Source organism: Dromiciops gliroides, chromosome 5 (genome assembly GCF_019393635.1).
Source record: "Dromiciops gliroides isolate mDroGli1 chromosome 5, mDroGli1.pri, whole genome shotgun sequence".
Lineage (NCBI taxonomy): Eukaryota > Metazoa > Chordata > Mammalia > Microbiotheria > Microbiotheriidae > Dromiciops > Dromiciops gliroides.
The window spans coordinates 880,468-908,018 of NC_057865.1; the positions used below are offsets into that span (position 1 = coordinate 880,468).

At 54.5% G+C, this 27,551-nt stretch overlaps 1 protein-coding gene across 6 annotated transcripts in view; it reads left to right on the plus strand.

Annotated features, from left to right (window-relative positions):
• DYNC1I1 (dynein cytoplasmic 1 intermediate chain 1) overlaps positions 1 to 27,551 on the plus strand; it is a 161,887-nt gene that overhangs the window by 74,076 nt on the left and 60,260 nt on the right. For all 6 annotated transcript variants that reach the window (XM_043966798.1, XM_043966803.1, XM_043966801.1 and 3 more), the window contains 4 exons: positions 15,402 to 15,491; positions 22,629 to 22,791; positions 23,725 to 23,824; positions 27,267 to 27,392. In XM_043966798.1, coding sequence (XP_043822733.1) covers positions 15,402 to 15,491; positions 22,629 to 22,791; positions 23,725 to 23,824; positions 27,267 to 27,392 — 479 coding nt within the window. The remainder of the gene's footprint in view (positions 1 to 15,401; positions 15,492 to 22,628; positions 22,792 to 23,724; positions 23,825 to 27,266; positions 27,393 to 27,551) is intronic.

The window sequence follows — 27,551 nt, forward strand, 5'->3', positions numbered from 1 at the left end:
GAAAGAGAAAAGTAGTGTGCTTCAATCCGTTCAGATGCCATCGTCTCTCAAGGTAGATGGTGGTTTTCATCACCAGTCCTTGGGATTGTCTTGGACCATTGTATTGCTAAGAATAGTTAAATCCCTCACAGTCGTTCATCATACAAAATTCTCCTGGTTCTGCTTACTTTTCTTAGCACCAGTTCACGTACATCTTCCCAGGTTTTTTTGAAACCTTTCCACCCAACATTTCTTATAACACAGTAGTATTCTATCACACTCATATTCTACAACTTGTTTAGCCATTTCCCAATGGATGGGCATCCTCTCCATTTCCAATTTTTTGCTACCACAAAGAGATTCTATGACTACTTTTATGCATCTATTTTTAAATCCTTATCTTCTTTTTAAAAACAACTTTTTGGGGGGATATAGACCTAGTAGTGGTATCGACTGGTGCTCTTTCTACTTCATCCAGAATTCTCTTTTCTTGGGCACTTTGTGAACCTTGACTGGAGTCTACTGGATTTTCCAATGACTGCTAAGTCACATCTGCCAGATCTTGGACTAGGAGGTTGAATTCCCGGTGGGAGCTTGGTTCTCTCTTCCTATCTTTACTTCCCAAGGGATACTTTCTGTTCCAGCTTTCCCACTCTTCCTCCTTAGCCAGCCTGATGCCTCCTACCCATCGGTAGTGCCAGGAAGCAGTGGGGTTGGGGGAAGGGGGACCGCAAGGCAGCTTCACCCGAGGCAGGGAAGCTCTTTGGGGCGCAGTGCTCTGCACAGGGTAAGATTTGCTTCCTTCATGGGCCCAGAAGAAAAGAGGGTGATGAGGCCTTTCGCTGTCCCTTAATATAGCCTTGGACAGGACAGGTGGTATTCTTTGTTAGTCCTAAGAAATGAATAAGCTGAACCCTGTCATGTCATCTTGATTGGGAAATACCACTCTGCTCTTCCTTGCTCTACCAAGGGACTTGGAGGCAGTGTGGTGCAATGGGTTCTGAACTAGATTCAGCATCAGGAAAATCTGCCTCAGACATTTACTCATTGTAGGACCCTGGACAAAGTCACCTAGCCTCTCTGAGACTTTGAGACTCTAAAACTGGAGGATTTTTGTGAGGTCTCAGGTAGTGCTTGTCTGTAAACCTTTGCAAACCTTAAGGTGGGAGTAGCTGTTACAGTGTTAAAGAGGAAGAGCAAGGGGAAGGAAAACCAAATTGATCCTTGGAGGGATGGAGAGATGGGGTGGGGACAGGACAGCTGCCCCAAGGCTGTCCTGGCAGGGTTAGGATGCCAAGTTGAGCTGATGGCTGCCATTTGGGGTGCAGTGTTGGTGATGGAGGAACCCCTGCACAGTGGGCTGGAGATGATGCTCTGCTAAAAGTCAGCACCCAACCCTGTTGTTTTGATGATGTAACTGGCATCTGTCTTGACCTAACTAGGATCTAACCAGTGAATTTCACCACCAAGGAGACCTCGAGTGAGAGAACTCTCTCCACCCATTCAGATGACAACTTCTCTGAGTCTTGGGGTTAGAGTTTTCTCTCTCTTACTCTGTAAAGACAGAACTTTATAGATCCCAAGATTTCAGCTTAATCTGCTTTAAGGCAACCCTGTTCCCCCTGGCTCCTTTCCATTCACCTCCCCAGATCCCCACTTGTTTCCCCTTTCTCCAGTTTTGGAATTGTGCCTAATGCATTGGGCCCTTTTCTTTTTCCCTTTTATCCGGTTATTTCGTTCTTTCCTTCCCCCTTTCAGTTCAGTAAAACCCTCCTTTCTCTCCTCCCCGTTAATTGCTTTGTTGGTAGTGTATTTCCCTTTCTGCATCTCTTTCTTTCCCTCATCCTCTTCATCCTACGCTTTTGCTCTGAATTCCAGCCCTGATATTTACTTGGTCCTTCTTCTTTATCTGCTTTGATCATGGAGTCACAGCTTTGGAGTGTCCTCTTCCAAACTGTTTTGGCCTCAGAGATCTTGCCCCGACCCCTTTTTTCTGTTGTGCAGAGTGTGACGAAAAGAGGGAGGGATGATGAGTATTAGGGGCTGGGAATTACCCTTCTCTGCTGCTAATTCAACGGGTTGTTAGTTTGTTCGGGTTCTTGGTGTCTCACACCATGGAGGCAACCCGACTTTCTCTTCCTCTTGGGCATGGTTCCTGTTTTGGAGAGGTTCAAGAAGTTGTGCGGATTGGCGGAAGTGTCTAGTCCTCTGTCTAGTCGGTCATGGGATTTCTCTGTGACGTGGTCGGTAAGAGCTAGGGAGCTGCCCGAGGCTCAGAGAGACTGTAGGGCTTGTCCAGAGTCACACCACTGCAGAACATCAGAGCTAGGATTCAAATGCAGGTCTTGAGAGTCTAATCTGAGCTCTCACCAGTGCTTTAAGACAGCAGGCTTAGCCATGTGCCAGAGGACACATTCAATTAGATCCTCAAAAGGTCGTTAACCACTTCCCGGTGGTTCTTCACAGCAAACTGAGACTGTGACACCACACACATCACAGAGATCCAGATGTCTTGAGAAAAGACAAAGGCTTCATGTCCTGTAATGTCCCCTAAGGGATGGAGATGGGAAGGGGGGTACTCCATGAGAAGCAAAATCTACAGCTGATATTGATCATCATGATTAGCTGCCAAGTGAGAGACTTTAGGAAATCCATGGAGTCTTAGAGTGGCCGTTAGGGCCCTCCCAATCCTGAACCATGGGGTGTGCCATTCCTCAGCTCTGTCTTCCAATAATGCTAGATTCAGCTGTTAGTCTGGGGGAAGCTTTACATGACAGAAATTCCAAGAGGTCAGTTTGGCAACAAAGTCCCGACTGCCTTGGCATGATCTCTTCTCATTCTGAAGCCTCTGCTACCCAGAGGCCTTAGACAACTTCTTTCTCTGGGTCTCAAGAGTTGGACTAGCCTCTCCCTTGCGTCCCGTCTAACTCATTCTCCCCATGCACATGGTTCCTGAAAGAGTGAGCCAAGACAGAACTTGGCCCCCTCCTTCTCTCTGCAGAGGTTTACATGTCCCATCTGAGACATTTGGCATATGTCATCAAAGGCAGAAAATCCTGGGACAAGGGGGGTTGGCGTCACTCTGTGGGGAGTTAAATGAAGCAAGTGCTGGCCTGTGGGATAAAAGGTCTTTTTTATGCACAAAATAAGGCTCCTAGTACTGCGGGGGCCAGAAGGACTTCCTTAAGGCTTCCTAGTGGTCAGAGACAGTTCAGAGAAGTAGTATGAATGCTAGACCCTGTGCTGGAGACTGAGGCCTCTCCGGTGATCATCCCAGGCCAATGTGAGGATGCACCCTCCTAGTTTTCATCCCTTTCACTCCTACCTGCAGCCATAGGGTAGATTCCAAGAGAGTAGGAAACACAATTGTTGAGTCATCTTCCCTGTACTACCAGTGGCCTACAAGCACAGGATGTCATTGAATGGGATCTGATCTGTGAACATCCTTCTCACCTTCTGAAATGAAAGCACGGGCAATGCACGGGTGAAGCATGGGTGTGTCAGTGTTGGCAATGTTGTCGATGTCAGAAGGCAGCTGGGGCTGCCACGGGGCCCAGAGCACCAGGCCTGGAGTCAGAAAGAGCTGAGTTCAGATCTCAGCTCTGTATGACCTTGGGCAAATCATTTAACCTCTGTCGGCCTCAATTTCTTTACCAGTTAAGTGAGGATAATTAATTACAGAACCTGTCGTTCAGGGTTGTTATGAGGCTCAAATGAAATGATAATTGTAAAGCACTTGGCTCGTGCCTGGCACATGGTAAGCACCGTACAAATGTTAGTTGTTGTTGTTGTTACTAATTGACCCAAGAGAGCCATCTCTGATGAGCCTCCTTTCTGTCTTCTGCAACCATTTCTTCCCCATGGGCTGGAGCACACGGTCTTCTAGCCAGGCACTCACCCAAGATCTCCTTGTTTGAAGAGTGGGATGTGCCCCCCACAGCCTTGGCAGCTAGGGTGCTGGACTGGGTCCCAAAGGCAGGCAGGCTGGGCACTTCTAGCCTTTCCACACAAGTGATCATTTACATTCTTAACCAGGACACGTGGGACATTTCCCGCGTTTAATCATTTAAAAGGAAAAACTTAATTTTATCAAGAGCAACCCAAGGACTTTTCATCTTTGGAGCAATTATGGAGGGGCATGAGCAGGCGGGCTCGGGCGGGCACAGATGCAGCTGCCAGCAGCTATTTTTAATTTGAATGAAGAAGAATGTTCTTTATGGGGGGCTTGTCCTCAGTTTTGAGGTGGCATCCATAATCCCACACTTCACTTAAAGGTCCCTGTGATGTCTGGAGAGAGTCTTTGGCCACCAGCCCCTCTGACTTTGCCCCGGGACTCTGGGCAACTGGCTGGCTTGGCCGCTGTTTGACTCCAGAAACAAACAGGAGCCTGCTCTGTTCCTGCCGCCTTCCCTGACTTCTTGGGTGGCATTTCCCTGTGTGGCAGGGCCAGTCCCAGGGCCACACATGGTGGCCTGGTTGGCCACCACCTCCTCCTTGGGGCAGCTGTTCTATTTCTGAGATGCCCAGGCTTCCCCGCCAGCAGAGGTCTGGGACAGGCTCTGTAATTTGCTCCCTGCAGGAAGGGGCGTGCCCTCAGCATCCTGGCCTGGCGGTGGTGCCCAGAATGGCCTGGGCTTCTTGCTGACTCATTCCTTCAGGCTTCCAAAGTGGCCTCTCCTCTCTTGGGCTTCCTCTCTCCCTCCTGGCCTCACACCCCCTCAAGGTGTTCTAACCTCAGAGACCTCCAATTTTCCATCTCTGTTGTGGTCTTTTCTTTCTGATTTTCCCTCTTTGTTGGGGCCCTGCTGGGCTCTGGAGATGAAAGCCAAGGGGTCCAACAGCTCTTGGCCTTGAGAAGCTGATATTCTCTGCTCCAGCCCTGCTGGAGCAGACAGCCTCTGAGGTTCCCGGTGCACTCCAATGGGAACAGTCTGAACTGGCCTGGCCTCAACTCCTGTCCTCTCCAGCTGCCTCCCTGCCTCCTCCCCAAGCAGCCCACACAGTGGCCTGCACAGCAGTGAGGGCTGGGAGCAGGGCACCAGGGTCACTGGCAGCCGGGCCAGCACAGCCAACTTCCCTGCTGATGAGCAGGGAGCTCCCCCTGCCCCCACATACACACAGAGACCCTCAGCTCGCTGCCCTGTGGAGTCGGGGGCAGGGAGGAAGGGGGGCCCCCACAGAAATGGGACACGTCTGCCCCTCAGCTCTGGAGCCCGGGCCTCTAGTCCTGGCCTCGGGAGATCGATCTGTCAGGGAGCCCAAACTGTCTCTAACTAGTCCAGAAGGCAGAAGTGAAGCTCTAGTGATGACAGGGAGTGAGTGGCTGCAGGGGCTGCCTCCTGGCTGAACTCCCAGAGCTCCCAACCTCCTATTTTGGGGGAGACAGTGGGAGCCATGGAATGTTGGACTGTAGCAGTGTGGCACCTTCCCTGGGGCAGCTTGAGGAAATGAGGTGTGGTAGGAGGGGAAGGAACATGTCCCCTCCAGGGGAGGTAACAAGGGCCCAGCCTGGTGATGTGGAAGAGAGAAGAGGATGGATGGGAAGGAGAGATAAGAGTTTTACTGATTGGATGTGATGATGGAGGGGAACATTGGCTCCGAACCCTTAAGCCTACAGGCATAGCAGCAGGGTCCAGGGAAGACACTGGTCATTCTGGTCTGAAACACAGAGACCAGGTGGGAATGCCCAGCAGTGCATTGGAGGTCAAGGTGCAGGACATTTCAGACATCGTCCCAGCTCTGCTGGGTCAGCCTGATTCACAAACCCAGGAAAGGAGCCAGAGGACTGACGCCCAAGTCACGGCCACTCCTCGCTCTGGTGACCTCGTCTCAGTTCTTCCGTCCACCACTTTGTCATCCATAAAAGGGTGGCCAGGGGGCTTATGCTGTGAGGAGAAACTGAGCCAAGGACATGGGAGTCAGCATGGGATGGTCAGAGGCAGCGCCAGAGCCCTAGCCTCAGTTCCCTTATCTGTAAAATGAGGGGGTGGCCAACATGGTCTCAGAGGTCCAGCCTCACTCTAAGTCAGTGACTGTAATGGAAACACAAGCCCAGATCACCCTTTTAGACATTTTGTTGTAAACTGAGTCCCAGCAAAAACAAAGAAAGTAAGAAGCCCAATCCCCAATGAAGCTGCAAAAATCTCGACTCCGCCATGTTGCTAAAAGCTGTCGGCTCAAACAGGGCAGCCACAGGAGGGGCTCGTGCACGCAGGTCAGCGGCGGCTTCCCCGGTCCCCTCTCTGTCTGGGGCTTTACTGCAGATGTCTTCACTTCTCACACTCGACTGCCCCCCGCCCCAGGACACAGCCATCCACCCACACAGATGCAAAACATTACCTGGGAATTATCTTGCTTTTAATTTGTATTTCTTCCTTTTATCTAATGAGAGCAGTTAAGATTCGTGCCATCCAGAGAACTTTCTCAATCAGTAAATCTTGAAAACAATTTTACTTAGAAAAGCATTGGGGCAGCTAGGTGGCGCAGTGGATAGAGCACCGGCCCTGGAGTCAGGAGTACCTGAGTTCAAATCCGACCTCAGACACTTAACACTTACTAGCTGTGTGACCCTGGGCAAGTCACTTAACCCCAATTGCCTCACTAAAAAAAAGAAAGAAAGAAAGAAAGAAAGAAAGAAAGAAAGAAAGAAAGAAAGAAAGAAAGAAAGAAAGAAAGAAAGAAAGAAAGAAAGAAAGAAAGAAAGAAAGAAAGAAAGGAAGGAAGGAAGGAAGAAAGGAAGAAAGAAAGAAAAAGAAAAGAAAAGCATCCATATGGGGTAGCAATGTGGCACAATGGATTAAGCACCAGTCTGAGAGTCAGGAGGTCCTGTATTCAAATCCAACCTCGGACACTCGGGAGCTGTATAACCCCCAATTGTCTCCAAAAAGAAAGAGAAAAGAAAGGAGGGAAGAAAAGAAAAGCATTGATGAAGTCTAAGATGTAATTCCTGGGAAGGAGATGCAGAGGTGTACACTGGCAGACAGGATAGTTAGCTGGGTTTAGGATTTAAGCTATTCTCTTTGCAGCTTCCCAGACGACCCTGCCCCCATACCTCCCGATTCTGCCCTCAGAGATCAGAGGGAAACAGGCCCACCAATAGGTGGCACAGTGGGCAGAGCCTTGGACCTGGAGCCAAGTTGCTGACAACTTGTATGACCCTGAGCAAGTCATTTAACCTCTGTCTGCCTCAGTGACTGAGGTTTCCTCCTCTGTAATGGCACCTGCCTCCTAGAGTTATTCTGAGGATAAAATGGGAATGGAAAGTACTTTGCAAACCTCAAAGAGCTGTAGCAATAGTGCCCATCCTGGCTGTTATGATGAGGACTTCATGTGGCTAGCCCATGCAGCCCAAGTCTTCTCTTTTGCAGACGACTACCCTCACTTTCCCGTCACACCTACCATGGGTGGAGGCCCCTCTCCTCCTGGTTTCCTATGATGGGGCCTCCAGAAAGAAACCCCGGCCCATGGCTGGCCAGGGCAGAACATTGGGGGATGATGGCGTCCTCTCAGCTGCGTGTTCTCCCTCTCCTTGCCGAAGGCCAGGAGGCCAGGCACGGCTCTGAATGGCCAAGTCCTGCGGGAGCTGTGTCCACCTTCCACCCAGCTGGCCTCCGTCCCAGCTTGGCATCCTCGGTAATGAGAATGCCCTTGATGCTGTTACCTGGACCCAGGCCAACCGTATTCAAGGGCCCGAGCGAGGGCTCCTTCAGTCTCTCCTGCAGGGGCCTCCGACCCCAAAAGATAGACAGACTAAGGACCGGAAGCCCCTTAGTGGCCACGCGGTCCAACCCCTTTCCAGAGGAGTAAGCTGAGGCTCAGGAAGGTGGCGGGATTTCCCGAGCGTCCCACTGTTAGCCCTGGTCGTGGCTCGTCCGATTCGATCCCTCAAACATTTACCAAACGCTTGCCATGGCGAGGCCCCAGGCCAGCCTGCCCTTCATCCACTCTGGCTGTTGGTCTCCCTGCTGCCTTCTGGACACGCCCAGATGATGGACAAATTCCCCAGGCATCCCCAAGGGACAGATGGGCTCTTTGCTTAGCCTACTGAGCAGCCCCACCCTCTTGGGCTGCTCTGTCTCTCCGCGTCATTTCGCATCCTCTGAGCCCTTTGAAATCTGCTTCCAAAGTCCAGTGCGCCCGGCAGATTCTCCTGTCACAGACTCTAGGATGACGCATGTCACCACCTCCCGGCTTCTTGTCGTTTGTGGTCCCTGGGGACCAGACTAGCTTTCCTCTCGTTGGTTCAAATTCCTTTTGATGGATAAAATTATCCCCAAGGCAAGCCGGGAAGCCCTGAGCTGCTGGCCCTTGGGCAGCGGATGGCTGGATGTCACTGCTCCATCCAACCTGTGGGCCAGGCATGGACTCGGCTTCCCTGCTCCTCTTCTGTTCTCTCTTTCGGTCCTCATCGTCTGCAGGACACTCCGATGACAAAAATCACGTCTGCCTCTCCCTCCGCTGACCTTCACCCAAATACTCTGTGTTCAAAACCATCAGTGTTAGCTGGATTTCCTCACGTGAAAATATCTTCTTAATATGCCAGGTCAAGCCCCATTTTAGCTAGACTGTTTGTCATGAATAAGGGTGAGGTCCAGCCTGTGTTCAAATGAAAATTCATGAACTAGTCAGCCAACATGAGGCGCCTGCTGTGTGCCAGGTACTGTACTATGTGCTAGCTGAGACAGTTGCTGCCCTCAGGGAACTTACAATCCAATGGAGACAGCATGTAAACACAACTAGCTACATAGAGGATAACCAGTAACAGAGGGAAGGCGTTGGAATTAAGGAGGGTTGGGAAGGTTTCCTGGAGAAGGCAGCTTTCAATTAGGACTGAAAAGGAAGCCAGGGAGGTCAGTGGTCAGAGTTGGGGAGCATGATGAAGGCTTTGAACACCAAACAGACGTTTTTGTTTGCTCCTAGAGGCAGTAGGGAGCCACGGGGTTTATTAAGTAGGGGACGATGTGGTCAATTTTGCATTTTAGGAAAATTGATTTTTTAGGAGACTGAGGCAGGCAGACACCCCCCCCCAGCAGCTTCTTCAGTCGTCCAGGTGTGAGATAGTGAGGGGCTGCATGGGGGAGGTAAAGTAGACTCAGGGGCGATGGGGGAAGCTGCAAAGAGGCCCCTGGAGCCTGGACAGCTGGAAGAACTTCCCTAGGATGAGAGCCTCCCTGGGTGGCGGAGCTGCATCCGAAGGGAGGGACTTCTTTCTCCTGGGAGGACACCAGTTCAGGATGTTATCAGGCCGGTCTCGGTGCCACGTGGAGCAGCAGGTCAACATCACAAATTCTAATTCTGAGCTGCTGAGATGGGTGGCATCTTCTGAACATGACAAGAATGACAGCTCACAACTGCCCGGCCAGTGACCCCTTCTGTGCCCTCTGGGAAGGCTCTTCTGTCGGTGGGACCCACAGCTGACTGGGCCCTTTGTTCCCACCCGCCCAGTCAGCTGCCACCCCAGGAGCTGCTCATCTCCTCGCCCTCTGGGGGTGGCTTTGTCTAGCCCGGAGTGGCCTCATCTGTGGCTCAAGAACTCTTTCCACTGGGGTGGAAAGCACCCTGCCCAGGGCAGGGGGGAGCAGAAGGGGACAGTTAGAAGGGCCCAGGCACTGAGGTCGGCCAGGCAAAGGGAGTCTCTAGAGTTGAGGGAGCCGAGCCATTCCAGGCCAGCGATGAGGGGGTGTAGTCAGGCCCTCCGGCCAAGAGGAGCCGAGGCATCAGCCTGAGATGGGCTGAATGAGCCCCCTGGAGCCTGAGCAGTCTTTGTGCTAGCTCAGGTCAGGGCAGCGGCCAGGATCCTCCCCAGACTGGCCTAGGGGGAGCATGGCATGTGAAAGGAGGAAGAGCTGTGGGAGATGGGGGAATGTGGGGTAATGTGTGCCAGGCACTGTGCTAAGCCTTTTAGAGATGGGAGATCATTGGATGGCAACAAATAGGCCCAGTCCCTCCCCCGGCCCCCCCCCCCCCGCTCTTGGAATCAAGGGCCCCAGCGTGCCATTGTCCCAGGGCCACGGGCTACCTAGGAGATGCCCCTGACCCCCAGAAAGCTGGTACTCCAGGGGCCCTCACCCAGGGCATCTTTTCCTCATTCTCCCATGTTCTCCTCTAGAGAACTGATGTAGGTGTAAGAGAGCCTGGGAAATTGTTGGAAGGGGTAAGAGTAAGCTCGACAGGTGGTGAGTCCTGGTGGCAGCTGCCATTTCTCTGGTTTCATCGGATTTCCGGAGGAATCCAAGATGAAAGTCACTTCCCATGGGGTGCTCCCAGGGAAGGATTTAGAGGCTCAATATGGGGGGCGGGAGGGGCAAGAGAGAGAGAGTGTGTGTGTGTGTGTGTGTATGAGTGTGAGTACATATATGCACATGTGTATGTGAGTGTGTCTGTACATGAGGATGAGTTTATGTATATGTGTGTGAGTGTGAGTACATATGTGTGTACGTGTGTGTATGTATATGAGGATGAGTTTATGTATATGTGTGTGAGACTATATATGTATATGTGTATATGTGTGTGAGTATGAATACATATATGTATGTGTGTATGTGTATATGAGTGTGAGTGTATGTGTATGTGTGTCAGAGTATATATGTATATGTATGTGCATATGTGTATGAGTGCACATGTGTTTCTGTGAGAGTATCATATACATATGTGTGTATATGTCCATGAGTATGTGGGTGTCTATTGTGAGTGTGTATATATGTATGTGTGAGTGTCTGTACATGTGAGTTGAGTGTGAGAGTGGGTGAGTGTGTGTACATACGTGTGTGTGAGCAGCCTCCTCGGCTCTCTGGGACTGCCAAGAAGCAGAAGGAAGGTGCAAACATCAGAGACTTGAATCTGTTTTCAGCCACTTGAAAATGTTGCTCATTTTGTACTCAAAGCTACTGCCCCTGACAGTGGCCTGAGCCTCAAGAGCCTGGACATCAGGAGAGTAGGGAGACACCAGAAGCCCCCAGAATCCTGACCTGGCCTTTGACCCTGGCACCAGTAGAGGCTTCTGTCTTCTATGCTATTAATTTCCATCTCCAATGATTACCCCCACACACACACCCATAGTACACAAAAATACCCTAAATGGGTTCTAAGAGTCTTTTATTTCTAAGCCAAATTTGCAGTAAAGCCTCCTCTGCTCTGAGTGCACCAGCCAGCTCCCCTCCACAAGGGAGGCTCCCATGAAGCCACTGGGAAAACTGTCCCTCTGACATCTTGCCAGGTCAGTGATGGACGCTGCCTGCCTTCAGACCATCCCATCCCACCCTGGCTGGCTTCCTCATCAAAGCACCAGAGTCCATTAAGATCTATTTAGCCTTCTGAACACCAGAAAGCTGGGGAGGTGTGCTCGATCATACCAAGACCTCCTCTTCCCTCTGTCACAAAGTCTAGGAGGGAGTGGTCACTTTATTGGGCTTTCCATCATTGCCACCCCCAGCTACAAGTTTCTCCATTTGCTTTGGGGGAAGAAAGAGATGGGGGTAGAGATAGAGAGGGAAAAGAAGAGGAGAGAAAAAGGGAGGAAGGAAGGTGGGAAGGGGAGAAGGAGAAAGAAATGAGAAAGAATGAGAGAGAATGGGAGGGACAGCAAGAATAAGAGACAGATAAAGAGGAAAGGACAGAGACAAAAAGAGAGAATAAAAGGATAGTGGGGTGGTGCAGCTAGGTGGCGCAGTGGATAAAGCACCAGCCCTGAATTCAGGAGGACCTCAGTTCAAATCCGGCCTCAGACACTTGACACTTACTAGCTGTGTGACCCTGGGCAAGTCACTTAACCCTCATTGCCCCGCAAAAAAAAAGAAAGAAAGAAAGAAAGAAAGAAAGAAAGAAAGAAAGAAAGAAAGAAAGAAAGAAAGAAAGAAAGAAAGAAAGAAAAGATAAAGGGGGAGGGAGGGAGAGAATAAGAGACAGAAAGAGGAAGGAACTGAGAGACAGACCAATAGAGAGATCTCACATAGTCTGGATCATTGATGTCTCTCATCACTAGCACATCATGCCTCTGGGGCAGACTTGGGGTCAGTTTCCTGGGTTTCTCCTCTGTTGTTTGTCCTTTGTTCTCAAAGAGGACCATGACATCAGGGTGATAGGACTGAAGTGAGGGAGGGCTGTGCAAGGTCACCAATCCCACTCTCTCCTCCAGAGCTCTCTGGGTCTTGATGTACATCAAGACGACTGGAAATCACTCCGGATGTTTGAGGCAATCGGGTTAAGTGACTTGCCCAGCCACACAGCTAGTGTGTCTGAAGCGAGATTTGAACTCAGGTCCTCCTGACTCCAGGGCCAGTCTCTATCCACTGGGCCACCTCGAGGGTCCTCCTCTATTGCCTACTTTTGTCCAGGTGGTCTGGAGTGTGCTCATCTGACCCAATTGCTTTTCTTTATCCCTCCACCGTGCTCTTCATCCCATTTGGCTCCTAGATTTTCTTCCTCGATGGTGCCTTCTAAGTACCCAAAGCCACCACGTCCCCTTTTCATTTGAGAAAGGGTTAGCATTCAGAGCCAGATTCCCTTTGTCAGTCCCAGTGTTGTAGAGTGGGGAAAGCACTGACTTGAGGGTCAGAGGACTTGGGTTCAAATCCTGCCATGGCCTCAGTTTCTCCATCTGCACAATGAGGGTAGATGGACGGCTTCTGAGCTACAGTCTGGACTTTGAGCTCGTCTTGTTGTCTAAACTTTGGGCATTTGGGTCTCGACATTTGAGGCCGAGTTTTCCTGCTGACGACCTGCTTGGATTTTTGTCTCTTGTGAGCTCAGAGGTGATTTGGGCAGCTCTGTGGAGGGAGAACTGGAGAGGGGGGAGCCAGGAAGCAGGGAGACCAATGGAGAGAGCCTGAACTAGGGCAGTGACCCATGAATGGAGAAGAGGGGTGGGCATTAGAGGGGGCACTGCTGACCCGACCCTGTTCTGTGAGGAGGCTGTGCCCTCCCCCCAGTGCTCAGGGCTCTTGGGGCAAACCAATCAACAAGCACTTCTTACATACCTGCTGAAAGCAGGCACCAGGATTCAGACAGGAGTGCGCCAAGCTCTCTACAGCTCTCAGAGGGACCAGGACCAAATCCTGCCCACCCCCTCCCCAAATTCCTATTCCATTTTCAGCCCCTGCTTATAGTTAGCTGCTCATTTTGAAACAGCAAATCAGATATCGTCCTGTTAGAAATGATGTTCCCTATCGGTGTCAGTCATGACGGAGAGACCTCCGAGGAATGGCACCAAATCTCCCTGACAAACACAGGATTCTAATCCCTCTTCGAGGCTCTGGGTGTCAGGAGGCCCAAACTCCCCCCCCCCAACACTGGGGGTGGCGGCTTGCCCCAAGGAGAGCCTCGGGGAGATCTCTGCTCTGCCTGCACCCAGTGCCCAGGGGCTAGCAGACAGTCGTTCCTGCCTACGTCCCCTCACTCTGGGCCTGTCCTGGCACATGCTGTGTGCCTCCTGACTGGTCCTCACTCTCCCGTACCTGCCCACCTGGCCTGTAACAGCTACCTATGGCCACATCTGCCTTGAGAGAACTGGCTGGATGTTCTGTGGACAGATGCTTTGGACGCTCTGTAAGCTGTTGTGTCTGGGGTGGAGAGGCTGGGGACTGTCCCAGGGCTTCGTGATTGGGGGGTAGGTGACTTTTCACAAACTTGTTGAGGGGCCCACAAGTGGAGGGAAAGGATGTGAGCATCGTTATCCCCATTTTATGTTGAGAAAACAGCCTTGGGCGAGGTCCCACCGCTGGTTAGTGTGGAGTCTGGGCCTTCGGCATCACCTGAGAAGAGGCCAAGGCACCAGCTGCTGGGACCAGGGGCCAGGGAGGGGGGGAAGCCCACGACAGACCCCCTGTGGGAAGTGGGGGGTGAGGAGTCTTTGCCAGTGTTGAGCCAGAGCCACGAGGAGGCCTTTAGAGATGGGGGCTCACCCGGCCCCCTCCCCAGTGCCCACTGAAGGGGATCAGCGCTGGGTGGTCTCACCTCCCAGGCTTGGTGTGAGGTCCTCATGAGACCCTGGGGAAGAAGTATGTGGCATCGGCAGAAGGCCCGGGGAGATGGGGGGTGGGGCTGCCGAATGACGCCATCGTTGGGCATTTTCTCACTCCCCCCCCGAGGTCTCCCCGGGAATGCAGCCCAGCTGCGCTGCTCGCTCCCAGCCTGGGGCAGCCCTCCTGGGCCCAGGGTGTGGAAAGGGGGCCCCGAGGTAACAAACGGCAGCTTCCTCCCCTGGCCTGGGCCAAGGAGAAGGGTTGTTGTGCTTTAGCTTTTAAAAATCTTTACACCTAGTATATTTCACAGTCCGTGCTTCCTGAACATCTGAGAAAAGGCTCCCGAGCTCTGCTCGTCGGCAGATTTGGGAGGCTCTGGGCTTGCCTTCCTGACCAGGGCCGTGGGCAGCCTGGGGCTCCAGCCCAGCCTGGCAGGTCCAGGGACTGGCTGTCCTAACCTCCTCCCTCCCAAGCAAGGCCTGGCCTCCTTGACAGTGGGCACCAGCACCAAGCCACAGACCTAGGAGCAAGCTCATGGTGGGGGGCAGCCGACAAAAGCCCGAGATACATGCCGGGGGACCAGTGGAAGCCTGGGCTGGCTTTGTTTGACAGAGAGGGGAAGGGGCTCACCGGGGTTCCTGTGCCAGGCTCCCCCCCAGACCAGACCAGGGGCCTGGCATTTGCTCTCTGGCCGGGCTGCTGATGTCCTACAGTGTGGTCACGTGGGCCTCCCTTTTGGCCGCACCTACTGTGAGGCAGGCACCGTGCTCAGCACTTCACTAATGGGAGCTCATTTGCACCTACAACTCTGGAGGCAGGTGCTAATATTACCCCTACCTTATAGTTGAGGAAACTGAGGCAGGCAGTGGGGAGGTGACCAAAGTGGAGAAGAGGGAGCTGCATCTGCATGTGGCCAAGGACCAGGGACTGTGTGCTTCTCATGCCTACTGGCGGGCACAGCTCAGAAAGGCAAAAACCCTGGGAGTCGAGGTGTTCTTTCAGGGCACCCACAGTAGGTCTGGAGCCCTGCCTTGGGGGTTTCCTAGCCACTGGGAAAGGACCCGGGGTCAGACCCTGGTTGAACCCTTCCCTGTGGGTCAAACAAGAAATCACTTGGGGGAGAAATGAATCGGAAATGAGGTGTCTGGCTGGCAGGTGTCTCCCAGAGAGAATGAATGAGCCCCAGCTGCAAACCCTCAGGCTCCAGCTCATTCCTGGGCCCACCGGGAAGAAGCTTCAGGGGTCACAGACCGTCCTGAACATCAAAAAGGGACGGGTTCCCTGGAGATGGGCAAGGGGGTGGGGCCAGCTCCGAGCTGGGGGGACTTTCAGGGTCGGGTTTCTGGGGTCCCTCGAGGCTTTATTGTCCAGAGAAGCCCCTCCAAAGTGGTCGCCCCCCATGACTAGAGACTCAGCTGTTTGAATGAGAACCCTCTCCCATCCCCACCCTCTTTGCTTTTCTAGAGGATGAGGAAGACGAAGAAATGGTGGAGGCCAAGGTTCGGCACGACTCAGACCAGGAGCACCCAGATGAGAAGCAGGCGGTGAAGGAAGGTACTTCATGGGCAGGGGGATAGCGGGCCTGTGGCCACACTAAGTGCAAGTGCACTGTTTGAGCTGGGTTTGCTGAGCAGTCACGTGGGGACTCTGATTGTCCAAAGGTTCCTGGTCCCTTGGCAGATCTCAGGGCGTTCTAGCGGCCCCTCTAGTCTTCCCCGTGTGAAACTGCCAGCTGCGTGTCTGCCCCCACCCCAAGTGGACTCCGGATTCCAGAAGCCCACAGTCACCGGTGGCCAGGGCTGTCCTTTGTGGGAGGCACCTGCCCACCTCCTGACCCCTTCTGCTACTCACACCCTTGCTGTGTCCTTCCTGCTCCTTCTTCCCCGCTCCCCCATCTCGCCATGACCCACTGACCCCCACGGGGCATCTTCCTGTTGCCCTTCAGGTTTGCTCTCTTAATTCTCCAGCTGTATCTCATCCCCAAAGGACCTTTGAGGTAAAGGGATTGGCTCCTGTAGTGGCCAGGAGTCTGAGGTCCCTGGGAGCCCCTTCCTCTCCCTTCCGCTGTCTCAGTTCTGGGCTTGGCTCACTGCCCTCATGCAGCTCCCATCCAGATGGGAAACAGGGCTGGATCTCGGTTTGCATCTCTCATCCACTTTGTCATCCCCGTGTGGCTGGTTAAAGCAAGCCCCTTCAAACTGCTCTGGATGGCACTGACTTGGGATGGTGCCCTGTGGCCATTGCTACAGCTTTGCCTGGGATTGGGGCAGGGGGGACTGAGCTGGCTGCCTATCAATGGTATTTGGAAGCATGGGTGGAGAGTCTCAGTGGTGCGGCTAGAGAGTCAGCACCGTGGCTAGGACATTCCTCCAGTGCCTGGCAGGGAAGAGGAAGAGAAGAAGGGGGAAGGAGAGGAGGAGGAAGAGGGAGAGGAGGAGGGGGAAGAAGAGAAAAGGAAGAAGAGGAGGAGGGGGAAATAGGGGAGGAGGTAAAGGAGGATGAGGAGGAAAAAGATGAGAAAAAGGAGGAAGAAGCAGAGGAAAAGGAAGAGGAGGAGGAGATAGGGGAAGAGATAAATGAGGAGGGGGAAAAGGAGGAGAAGGAAGGAGAGGAGGAGGGGGAAGGAGAGGAGGAGGGGGAAAGAGAGGAGGAGGAGGCAGGAACAGGCTAAGAAAGCGGCCACAGGTCTGGCTCATTGGTGGCCCTGTCCCCAGAAGGGCTCGCTGCCCCGGAGCTCATCTTGTTGAGACAACCATACTTGGGGCTGTGTACCCGAGTCAGCCGAGGGCTAAGAGGGAGACCTCACCTCCAAATCGTTCTCAGACGTATGCCCCAAAGCCAGGCCACACCTCCCAGCCTCAGTTTCCAGACGAAGGTTATTCCCCCACCCTGACGGAGGCAGTGGCATAGAGCGAGGTCCTGTGTTCAGGGGCGAGCTGCTACAAATACTGTGTCACTGTGACTCTCTGTGACTTAGTTTCCACATCAGTGAAAGGGAAATAGGAATCCTGTTCCCCACCCCGTAGCCAACCCCGGACGCGCCTGGCAGATTCTGCCATCTCAGCCCATCTGTGGAGCATGGTGGAGTCATCTACACATGCATCCCCGTAGGGAGGACGTCCACATGGTGACAGCGCTGCCCACAGGGGCCGGAGGGGTCACAGGCCCCCCAACAGCCGCGGAAGCCTCCAGGCCCTGTGCCAGACCCCGGTGCACTGACGAGGCGGGAGCAGGAGCCCCGAGCTGTAGCTGGAGGGGGAGGGGGGGCGGCTGCGTCGGAAACATCTGGACACAATCGCCTTGCCTTCCATGGAGCCCAGGCGGGGCAACATCTGGGGCTGAGGACCCTTGGAGAGGCACAGAGGCTGCGGCGGCTCTGGGCGGGGCCGGGCCCTGCTCCTCGGGCTGCCTCCGCGGCAGCCAGCACAAAACGGGTTAAAAGCCTGTTTATGTTGGCGTGTGCGTGGGCCTTGCGGCAGCCAGGGCAGCGGCGGGAGCCGTGGCGCCAGGGCGGCCCGCGGTCGGTCGGTGGGAGCTCCCTCCCGGGCCGGCCCGCCGAGGCCTTCATTCCTCAGCCGTGAAAGCTGGGGCTGGCCTGAAACTTGACGCGGGGCTGGCCGCCCGCCGCTGAGGATCGCGGGAGCCTTTTGGACCTGCGTGCAGGAGGGGAAAGATGGGAAGAAAGAAGCCCCGTGTGCACTTGCCCCGGGGCCTCGGGGCTCCGAGAAGAGCCCCCCACCCCCACCCCACAGGGAGGAGGCCGGCCCTGCCTAGAGGGCACACACTGGCCGCCTAGTTTGCTTTCCCTGTGCTGGAAAAGAAAAGTGCCGGTGGGCTCAGAAGGCAGGGAGGCAGCCTCCAACCTCGGAAGGAAAAGCCTGTGTGTAAAGAGAGGGGCTCCTCAGCTTTCCTACCCCTCCCAGAGCGCCCTGGGGGGCGGCCTGGGGCCGCTTCCAAAAGCGCTGGGCATTTTCCACAGGACCCTTTCTTCGCGATTCTTTCATTGTGATGGATTCTTAGGAGTTATTCCAATGACCTTGCATCTGAGAGAGCCAATGACAGACAAGTGGGCATTTGGATAGTTTTACAGAAGGAAGCCTGGATGCTGAGGTCTCATCTCTGTCTCTCTGTCTCTGTCTCTCTTCTTCCCTCTTCTGTCTCTGTTTATCTCTCCGTGTCTCTCATTCTTTGTGTCTCTATTTATCTCTCTGTCTTTGTCTCTCTATCTCTGTCCATCTCTCCCTCCATGTGTCTCTGTCTCTTTGTCTGTCCCTGTTTATCTCCCTGTGTCTCTCACTTTCTGTGTCTCTCTCTTTTCTTCTCTGTGTGTCTCTGTTTATGTCTCTCTGTCTCTCATTCTCTGTCTCTGTGTGTGTCTCTCTCCTGTCTGTGTTTCTTTCTGTCTTTCTCCTGTCTTTGTGTCTCTGTGTCCATCTCTCCCTCTCTTTGTCTCTCTGTCTATCTCTGTGTCTCTGTCTCTCTGTCTGGCAGCAACAATGACACCCCCAGGCAGAAGCAGAGAGGGCAGTCCCACATGCCCTGAGACACCATGAGATGGGCTTACCATTGAATTCCTGTTCCTGTTGGCTCTGAGTTGGCCTCGTTCCCACCCTTCAGACCTGGGCTGGAGAGTTATGGCTGGGAACCCAGAGGAGCAGCGAAGTTATCTCGTCCCTCTGATGCCAAATGGAGCTGGGAGGCTAAATGTCTCTTCATCTGAACATTGGCACTATGATCCCACCACATGGGAGCCATAGACTCTGGCTGGGCTTTTCACAGACCTCTGTTCAAACAAAGCTTGCTTCAGGGTCCCACAGAGGGGCTAACCCAAGCGGGCTCAGAATCACTGCCCTTGGGGGATGCCAATGAAAACACAGCTGCTGCTGCCCCCGCTGCTGACTCCGCCAGGGACAAGAATCAGGTGGCATCAAACTCCTTCTTTCACTCCTGCCCAGACTTGTCCCTGAAGCAAGTTCAAAATGAGACAAAGCAAGCCGGTGCCCAGGGTGGTTGGGGGGGAAGTGGGGCTGGGGCTCATGGAGGGCAGCAAGAGACCTCTGCACATTCTGGTGAGGACTGGCTTGACAGACCTGGGCTTGGGTCAGTGCTGTCCCTCAGTGAGTGCCCAAGGCTGCTCGATTCTCTACTGCCCTGGCCTTCCATGCCATCCCAAAGCCGAGGGGAAGGGCTTACATAGCTCCCTTACACCAAGATGGCACTTGTCTATTTCCTTCAATAAAAAAGGAGGCCCTCGTCCAAACTGGTTGTTGGTCCTGACTTTAAAAACTAGACCATCTGGAGAGAGCAGAGTGGCCCACTCAGACCCCCGGATCCCCTCAGACATCAAAGCATCAGCAGAAAGTAGCCTTTGCTTCTCTTCCAGTCCCAGCTTAATTCTGAGTCAAGCACCTCATCTTCAGTTCAGCCTCTGAAAGGCTCACCTTCCCGAGATGAACTTGGCCTCTGCACTCCGACTTTGATCAGCCATTTCTATTTCTCTTGGAGGGAGAATGAGGCGTGTGTCTCTTGAAAGCTGAGATCAAAGTGACAGGAAGCGGCCAGGCAGGAGCAAAATGATAGAAAATTACCCAGAACCTCCTTTTGATTCACGGGAGTGGACCTGCTGGGAAGGGTCCATGATAAACAGCCACGGCTCTCCATGGGAAGGAAAAAGTGAAAAAGGAAGTGGAAAAAGGTGCTTGGGCTCCAGTCTGCCCCCCCCCCATCAGCGAGGCCTCATTCTCCTGGCCCTTGAGCATCTGTTAGGTCTGGAGCTGGGGGCAGGAGCAGTCCCAGAAGCCAACAATCTCCCCTCTACGGGATACCTCCTGCGACTCTTCCCACTGCTGGCGCCTATGCCCTGGCTCAGGTCCCATAGTGCCTGAAGGTGGAGGCCCCAGCACCCTGCCCACTCTGACACCTACCAGCAATTCCATGGAATAAGGAAGAGTGCCTCCGCCCCCACCCCCACTCTGTGCTTCAGGCCTGACGAGCCCCCAGTGCCAGGCCCACCAGGGAATCCTTCCTCCTCGTCCTCCGGGGATGTAGAAGCTTGTGAGTGTTCCCAGACACTGAGGGGGCAAGACCCGAGCACTCTGGAGCCCCTGCAAGGAGAAGGAGCCCCTGCAGAAAAGAGAGCTAGGTTTGGAAAAGACCAGCATCCCAAGCCCAGCTCTGCTCCGCTCTGTTCTTCCTTGCCTCTTCCCTTGCATTTGCAGTAGATAAGAGTTCCTGGGCTGGAGTCAGGAAGCCCTGAGTTCAAATCCAGACTCGGACACCTACTAGTTGTGTGACCCAGGGCAAGTCACTTCACCCCCTTTGCCTCAGTTTCCTCATCTACAAAATGAGCTGGGGAGGGAAATGGCCAATGACTCCAGTATCTCTGCCAAGGGAGCTCCGAATGGGGTCAGGTAGATTCAGTCGGACATGACTGAACAAGGACAGCAAGTATGCAAAGTACTTTACATGTGTTATCTCACTAGAGCCCCCGACAGGTAAAATAAAGACGATCATTGCCCCCATTTCACAGACAGAAAAACTGAGGCTCTGGGGTTGTCACCTGATGTGGGTCACACAAGCTACAACGTATCGAGGGCCGACGAGCTCAGGTCTGCCCAGTTCCAATCCCAGTGATCGGACCATGGTGCCCCCTAGCTGTGTATCCTTGCTTGTGGAAGGTGGCCTTTCAAGAGCTAGCCCCCTGAGAAGGCAGGGGGAGGGTCTTCAAGGTTTGGCCCTTCCTTCAAATGTTGTGAGACATGGGGGTGAGGGGCCCAAAAGTCAGCCCTGCTCCAGGATTGTTCTGAGGGAAACCCCCGCTTACCTGTCCTCAGGTGCTCCACAGGTAAAGGGAAAGCAGTGAGCACGTTCAGAAGGGCCTCCTCTGCCCTGAAGACCTGACACCTGTCAGGGAACGTAAGCTGACGCAGGCCCACAGGCAGCTCCATCCTGGGCTCCTCACTTGCTCACCCCACATAGCCAATCTGTTGTCAAGTCCACAACATGGCTTGTCAGGGCCCCTCCTCTCCTCATCCCACACCTGGATCACTGCAGGAGCTGCTGGGGGTCTGCCTGCCTCCAGTCTCTGCCCACTCCAACCCTAACCCTTTCAACCACCAGCATGACCTCCCTAGAGCTCAGGTGTGGGCCCGTCACCCCCTCCTCTATTCCAGTGGCTCCCTCCACCTCCAGCATCAGCTGCGAAATCTTCTGTTGGGCCTGTCTCCTTACTCCCCACCCCACCCCCACTAGTCTGTGATAACAGTCTCCTGGATTCCACCTCCGGGCTGGACACTGCCACTGGTCCCCACGCCCAGAACTCTCTCCCTGTGAATGTGTCCTGGCTGGTCCCAGCCCCCTCAGGGCCAGAGCCTTCCCTAGAAGGTGGTCTCTGGTGGGGCCGCTATCATCGGCTGGGTTTCTACAGGGCCATCAGATTGTGGGACCTTTGGGGGCAGGGTCTCGCAGCACTTAGCTCGGTGCCAGGCAGGGAGACAGCCCCTGCCCTCCCCCACCCCCTGCTCTGCTCCATAAACTGGTGAGTGTGGAGAGAAGCCTCAGGAGTGAGAGCCCAAGGCGTTCTCATCCATGAGGAGAGGAGGGGGACCGCTAAGGGCACTCCCAGATCCTGTGAAATGGGGGGGAGCTGACCAGACACCCGCGGCCCAGATGAGGAGAGGGCGTGCTTGGCAGCACTTGGCCACCCCAAAGGGCCGAGGGCAGAGGAGCTGCCGGCAGCGTCCCAGCAGAAGCCTCCAAAGCAAAATCAGAGATGGGGGGGAAGGAGAGGTTCATGGGGGCCTCCATGACATGAGCCCTTGGGTCTTTGGTGGGGGCCTTCCTCTTTTGGTGTGGAGTCGACGCACCTGCCCCTGCTCCTCCTAGCAGGGTTGTCCTCCTGGGCCCTCCCAGGAGAAGCCCCACGAGGGCTGAGAACTTAGCCACCAGTGGTCTCGTGTTTGGTGGGCCACCATCGCTGGCCAATCCCTCTGCTGTGTGGCTTCTGGGCAGAAACCCACCCACGGCAGTGACCTTTACCACCTTTGGTGAGCAGCTCTTCGTCAGATGTCTCCCTTGAAGCTAATGAGCTGAGAACTGACCAGAACAGTTACCTAGTGGCGGCGTCAACCAAGGCCCCTGTTCTGATCTTGGCATGAGGATCGTAAGATGACTTGTTCCTGTTGGGGAAAAGACTTGGAGGCTGCACTTTGCACATCTGACTCTTCGTGACCCCATTTGGGACTTTCTTGGCAGAGACACTGGAGTGATTTGCTATTTCCTTTTTCGGCTCATTTTACAGATGGGGAAACCGAGGCAAACAGGGTGAAGTGACTTGCCCAGGGTCACACAGCTAGGAAGTGTCTGAGGCTGAATTTGAACCCAGGAAGATGTCTTCCTGACTTGAGGCCCAACACTCTATCCACTGTACCACATTGCTGTGCCCCGTTACCCACATTTTAAATGTATTTCTTCTCTGCTTTATTGGGGCCTAAGCCCCATCAAAACCCATTAAACCTCAAAGACTTTTCATCCCCAGGATCCTCACACTGAGAGCTCTGGTCACTGGACAGGTGCCCCCCAGGGCTGGCTGGCCGCCACATCTCCCACTCACGTGGGCTGCCCCAGCAGCAATGGCTTCCAGTGCCAGGCCGGCTCTAACCGGCTTCTCTCTGTCCTGTCTGTGCTCCCCAGCCCCTCCCCGGGAGCTGACGGAGGAAGAAAAGCAGCAGGTCCTTCACTCGGAGGACTTCCTCATCTTCTTCGACCGCACCATTCGCGTCATCGAGCGCGCCTTGGCCGAAGACTCAGACATCTTCTTCGATTACAGCGGGCGGGAGCTGGAGGAGAAGGATGGGTCAGTGCTCACAGGGCCTGGGGAGGATGGCAGACGCTGGGCTTCCCTGTAATTAGCCTGCTCAGGCGCTGAGACGGTCTCTGGCTGTCTCATCCTGGGCAGGCCCTTCCCCAGGCTCCCCCAAAGTAACTCCCCAGAGGGCTGTAACAGAAAGCTTCTCCACCATTGTGGTGCCTGTGGCCAAAGTCAGAAAGACACCAAGGGCCGCCAGCTGACCTTGGGGTCAGGAAGGCTGGAGCTGAGCGGGGGAGGCCTGGGAGACCTCGGGGCCAGACAGCACTGGCTCATCTGCAGTGGGGAAGGGCGTTTCTACACTTGATTTCCCTTCATTCAGGCCCCACAGGTATAGACTAGCAATGGTAACTGATGAGCTGGGGTGGGGGGGCACCTGCTCCCAGAGAAGTAAGACCAGAGGAGATTCAGAGCCAAGGCATGGATTACCAGGAAAGGTGGGCTTGAGGTCAGTGCCCAAAGAGAGCAGTCATTGCTGGCTCCTTTCAGGCCTCTGGGGTGGGTGGGGGCAACCAGAGAGGAATAAGAATGACTGGGAGGTCAGAGGGGTCCTGCCTCTGCTACACCGTGACAGCGTGGCCTTAGGCAGGTCACGGAGCTTCAGTGTCTCTACCTGTTGAGGGAGAAAGTGGCCTGAGTGACCTCTGGCTCCAGATTCAAGGATCCCCAGGGAGGTGCCCCCTGGGAGGCCAGGCCTTTGCCACCTCCTTGGGAGCAGCCGCTTCTCAGCATCCTCTGCAGAGGCTCAGCTTGGCTCTTGGCTGATTGGTGCTGCTTGCTGGCCATTGCTGCCTGGACACCCACAGGGTCATGCTCTCTCGGCATCCCTGGGGTGTGACGATGGGTGTGCTGAGCCAGGTGCGCCACGAGGGCTGCCCGTGGCTGGGCTCAGCGGTGACCCTCTGGTCCTCCCCACCACAGGGATGTTCAAGCCGGGGCAAACCTGTCCTTCAACCGCCAGTTCTATGATGAGCATTGGTCAAAGCACCGGGTGGTCACCTGCATGGACTGGTCTCTCCAGGTAAGAATGATTGCTGAGGTGGGTCTGGCTGGCTTGGCACAGGGAGCTGAGTCTGGGCAAGCCCTTCTGTGCCCGGGGGGAGGACACTGCTCCTAGGGACCTTGGTCATTATTCCAAAATAACACCCCCCCCCCGACATGCGGCAGAGTCGACTTTTCTGCCAGTTTTAATGGGCACATACAAAAGGTGTCGTGAGAGGTGTCCCTCCTTTACCTGTGGATATGGCTGCGTGTCCCAGCTGGGTGCTGAGTGTACAATAAGATGGACTTTGGGCCAGGAGGGGAGGGCTGCCGGCCTGCCAGGAGGGAGCTCAAGACACCAGGAATTCTTCCCGGGTGGGAATCTGGGCCTGCTGCCGGCACAGCTTCAGTGGACAGTCTGTCTCCGGGGGTGTGCGCATACACACGTTTGCATTGTGGGTGTGCACTTGTGTGTGTGTGTGTGTGTGCATGTATATGCTTGTCCAGAGGTATGTGTGTCTCTGAACATACCTCGTTCTGCACATACCTCCTGTGTGCTGACCTGTACTCATGAGGCATCTCCCTACACCAAGCCCTCTGGGGGTCTTCCTCCCTGCCTTTGTCTCCCTGGGACCCAGCATGGATCCTGGGCACCCAGGGGTGACTCCTTTATATTTGTTCATTTGGATTTGCTTTGTTGTGTCTTGGTTTCTCATAAAGTCACTGGCTTCCATTTGTTCAGTCCTCATTCTTAGGCAATTATTTTCATCAGAGAGCTCTTGTACCTCCTTTTCCATTTGGCCAATTTGACTTTTCAAGCTGTTGACTTGTTTCTCATGTCTTTCCTGCATCCCCCTCATTTCTCTTTCCATTTTTTCCTCCACCTCTCTAACTTTATCTTCAAAGTCCTTTTTGAGCCCCTCTAGGGCCTGAGGCCAATTCGTATTTTTCTTGGAAGCTTTAGATATAGAGGCCCTGATGTTGACATCTTCCTCTGAGGGTGCCCCTCGGTCTTCCTTGTTACTGAGGAAGCTTTCTATGGTCCTCACCTTTCTCTGTCTGCTCATCTTGCCTTTCTTTTACCAGACTTTTAGCTCCTTAAGTGGGGCACTGTTTCCAGGCTGCAGTGTCCCAAGCTTCAGAAGGTCCCAGGTGGTATGATTTAAGGAGAATCAGGTTCTTTCCTTGCCCAGCCTGTTTCCTGGTCCTTAGATGATCCCAGACCAACTTGCTAATCAACCAACTTTGTGTGTTGTGGTTGTTAGCTCCGACGAGCCTGTGCCCCTCCCCCACCTGGGCCACTGCTACTTGAAGCTACCTCCTGGTTCTCAGCAGGGGTGAAAAACCTGAGTTCTGCCTCAGCACCAGCATAGACCCCTGTAGTCTCCCCCCTGCCCAGGGCTCAGCCCACTCACCAGCCTGTGAGCTTAGTTCCAGACGACACTGGGGCTTCAGCTGATTCAGAGGCTCTGGGGGTCTCCTTCTCTGGTGAGGACTTCCTGAGACTGGATCTGTGTCAGGGTGACTGTGGGGTTGGGCCCGACTCCTGTCTCAGCACAGCAGCTCCCTCCTTCTGACCTTCCAAGCCGTTCTTGGTTAGAAGATGATTTCAGCACATTCTTCTGTGGGGTTTGCTGCTCCAGAAATTGTCCTATGGCATTATTTGGAGGATTCTTGGAGCCATCGTGTGGTCGTGAGTTCGAGAGCTCACTGCCTTTCCTCACCCTCTTGGCTCCGCCCCAGAACTCCTTTCCATTTGTTGAGCCTAGTGGGCCTTTGTTGTAGAAGACACTGTGTGGCTCAGTCGTGACTGAAGGCCCTTCAGACCTTCCCAGAGGGAGGCACGGTCAGTTCTCCTGGGCCTCTGGAAGCTCAGGGCAGCCTCTGCTTTGCTGGGAGTCGCTGTTTAAAGAAGAGGTTTTCAGCTCGACTTCAGGGGAGCCTTTTTGAAAAGGGAGGGAGGGGACCCGAAGGGAAGCCCTGGGGCCTCGGCATGGCCGGCCCTTTGGGGGCTGGCTGACCACCCATTCTCACTCGGCTACCTAAGTTGTGTCTGCCTCTCTCTGGCTGTGGGTTTCAGGGACACCCACAAGGGTCTTCTCTGATAAAAAATCGATGCCTTCCCTCTCGTGTGGTCTGCCTCTGATGCCTCAGCCAGCCATTGCAGAGACCGCAGGCAGAGCTCGGGCCCTGGCCTCCAGGATGAGTACAGTAAGGTCCAAGGACCAGCTTGGCCCTGTTAGGAGAAGTGAGGTATGTCAGCGGGCTGAGCACAAGATGCCTCTGGAGTCATAGGTGCCAGGTTCGAATCTGCCCCCGTCACTTCCTTATTCTTGAGGACTTACCTCCTAAGTCCTACAGCTAGACGGTGATCGGCCTGGTAGAGAGCCCTCCTGCCTGCATGCATGACCTCACATAGTAACCTCCCCTCAGGAATCTGAAGTGGCTCCCTAGCGCCCCCAGGATCCTATACAGAGTCCTCCCTTTATGGTCCGGCCGTCTTGCCTCCCCAGGCCCCATGGCCTCCACCTCTCGGCTCCAGGCGTTTTCCGTGGCTGTGCTCCATGCCTGGAACACTCTTGGCTGCCTTCTAGTCCTGACTCAAATCCCGTCCTCTACAGGGAGGGGGCCTTCCCCACTCCTTCCTGATTCGAGCGCCTTTCTTCTTCGGATCACGTCCGAGTTATCCTTTGGGGGGGGTATCTGTGCCAGTTGTTTGCTCCTTGTCTCCTCCGTTAGACTGTCAGCTCCTGGAGGGCTGGCCTGGCCCACAGTAGGGGCTCCCCCTGACTGGCGTTTATGGAGCCAGGCATGGGGGGAGCCAGGGCACATTCCGGGGCTCTGAGGAGGAGGGCCGCATGGGAGGCAGTGAGGAGGTCAGTGACCCTGGTTGGGGGGTGGGGGGGTACGACTGGAGGGGCAGGAAGGGACCAGGGAATCAAGGGCTTTAAAGCCAAATGGGATTTGTCTTGGATCCTGGAAGCGATAAGGAAACTCCGGAGTCGATTGGGCCTCCGGCCCACGTCCTCCTCTGAGAGATGGGGGCACCCTGAGCGGTAGAAGGTGACTCTCTACCCATCTCCACTCCGTCTCCATTTCCCGAGGCTACCCCATATGACGTATCCCTGCTTGGCCGGCATCACTAACCCCATCACTGCCGAAACTTCTTCTCTGCCAAGTGAGGGTCATGGCCGGAGCTCTAGAGCCAATATCTCTGCTGGGCTGGTTGATTGTGCCCGGACGACAGCTAACTTTTGAAGGCTTGGGTGGGGCGGGGGTCCCTATGCAGTTGGGGAAGGAGCCACATTGCCTCGGCCTCTTCTTTTGTCTTCAGCCCCGAGGATGCCCCTGGGACTCAGAGAAGGGGCTCCTCGCTGTGTCTGAGCACCTGCATTCTGCACTGACCCGGACAGTGGCTCTGCTGTGCAGGGGGATTCTGGGCCTCCCTGGCTAACTGTATGTGTGTGATCTCTTTCACCCAGTACCCAGAGCTGATGGTAGCATCTTATAATAGCAACGAGGATGCGCCCCATGAGCCCGATGGAGTGGCCTTGGTCTGGAACATGAAATTCAAAAAGACCACACCTGAGTACGTCTTCCACTGCCAGGTAGGATCGGCCTCGTGCAGCATCTCAGGGCTCCAGCCAGAGCCACCCGGGGCGGGGGGAATGGGGAAGCTGGGGGTGGGGGGAGGTGAGCACAGCTCTGTGCAGGGGCTGTGTCCAGGGGAAGCCAGAGCCCACCTCCCCACCCTTCTGCCCTCCTCC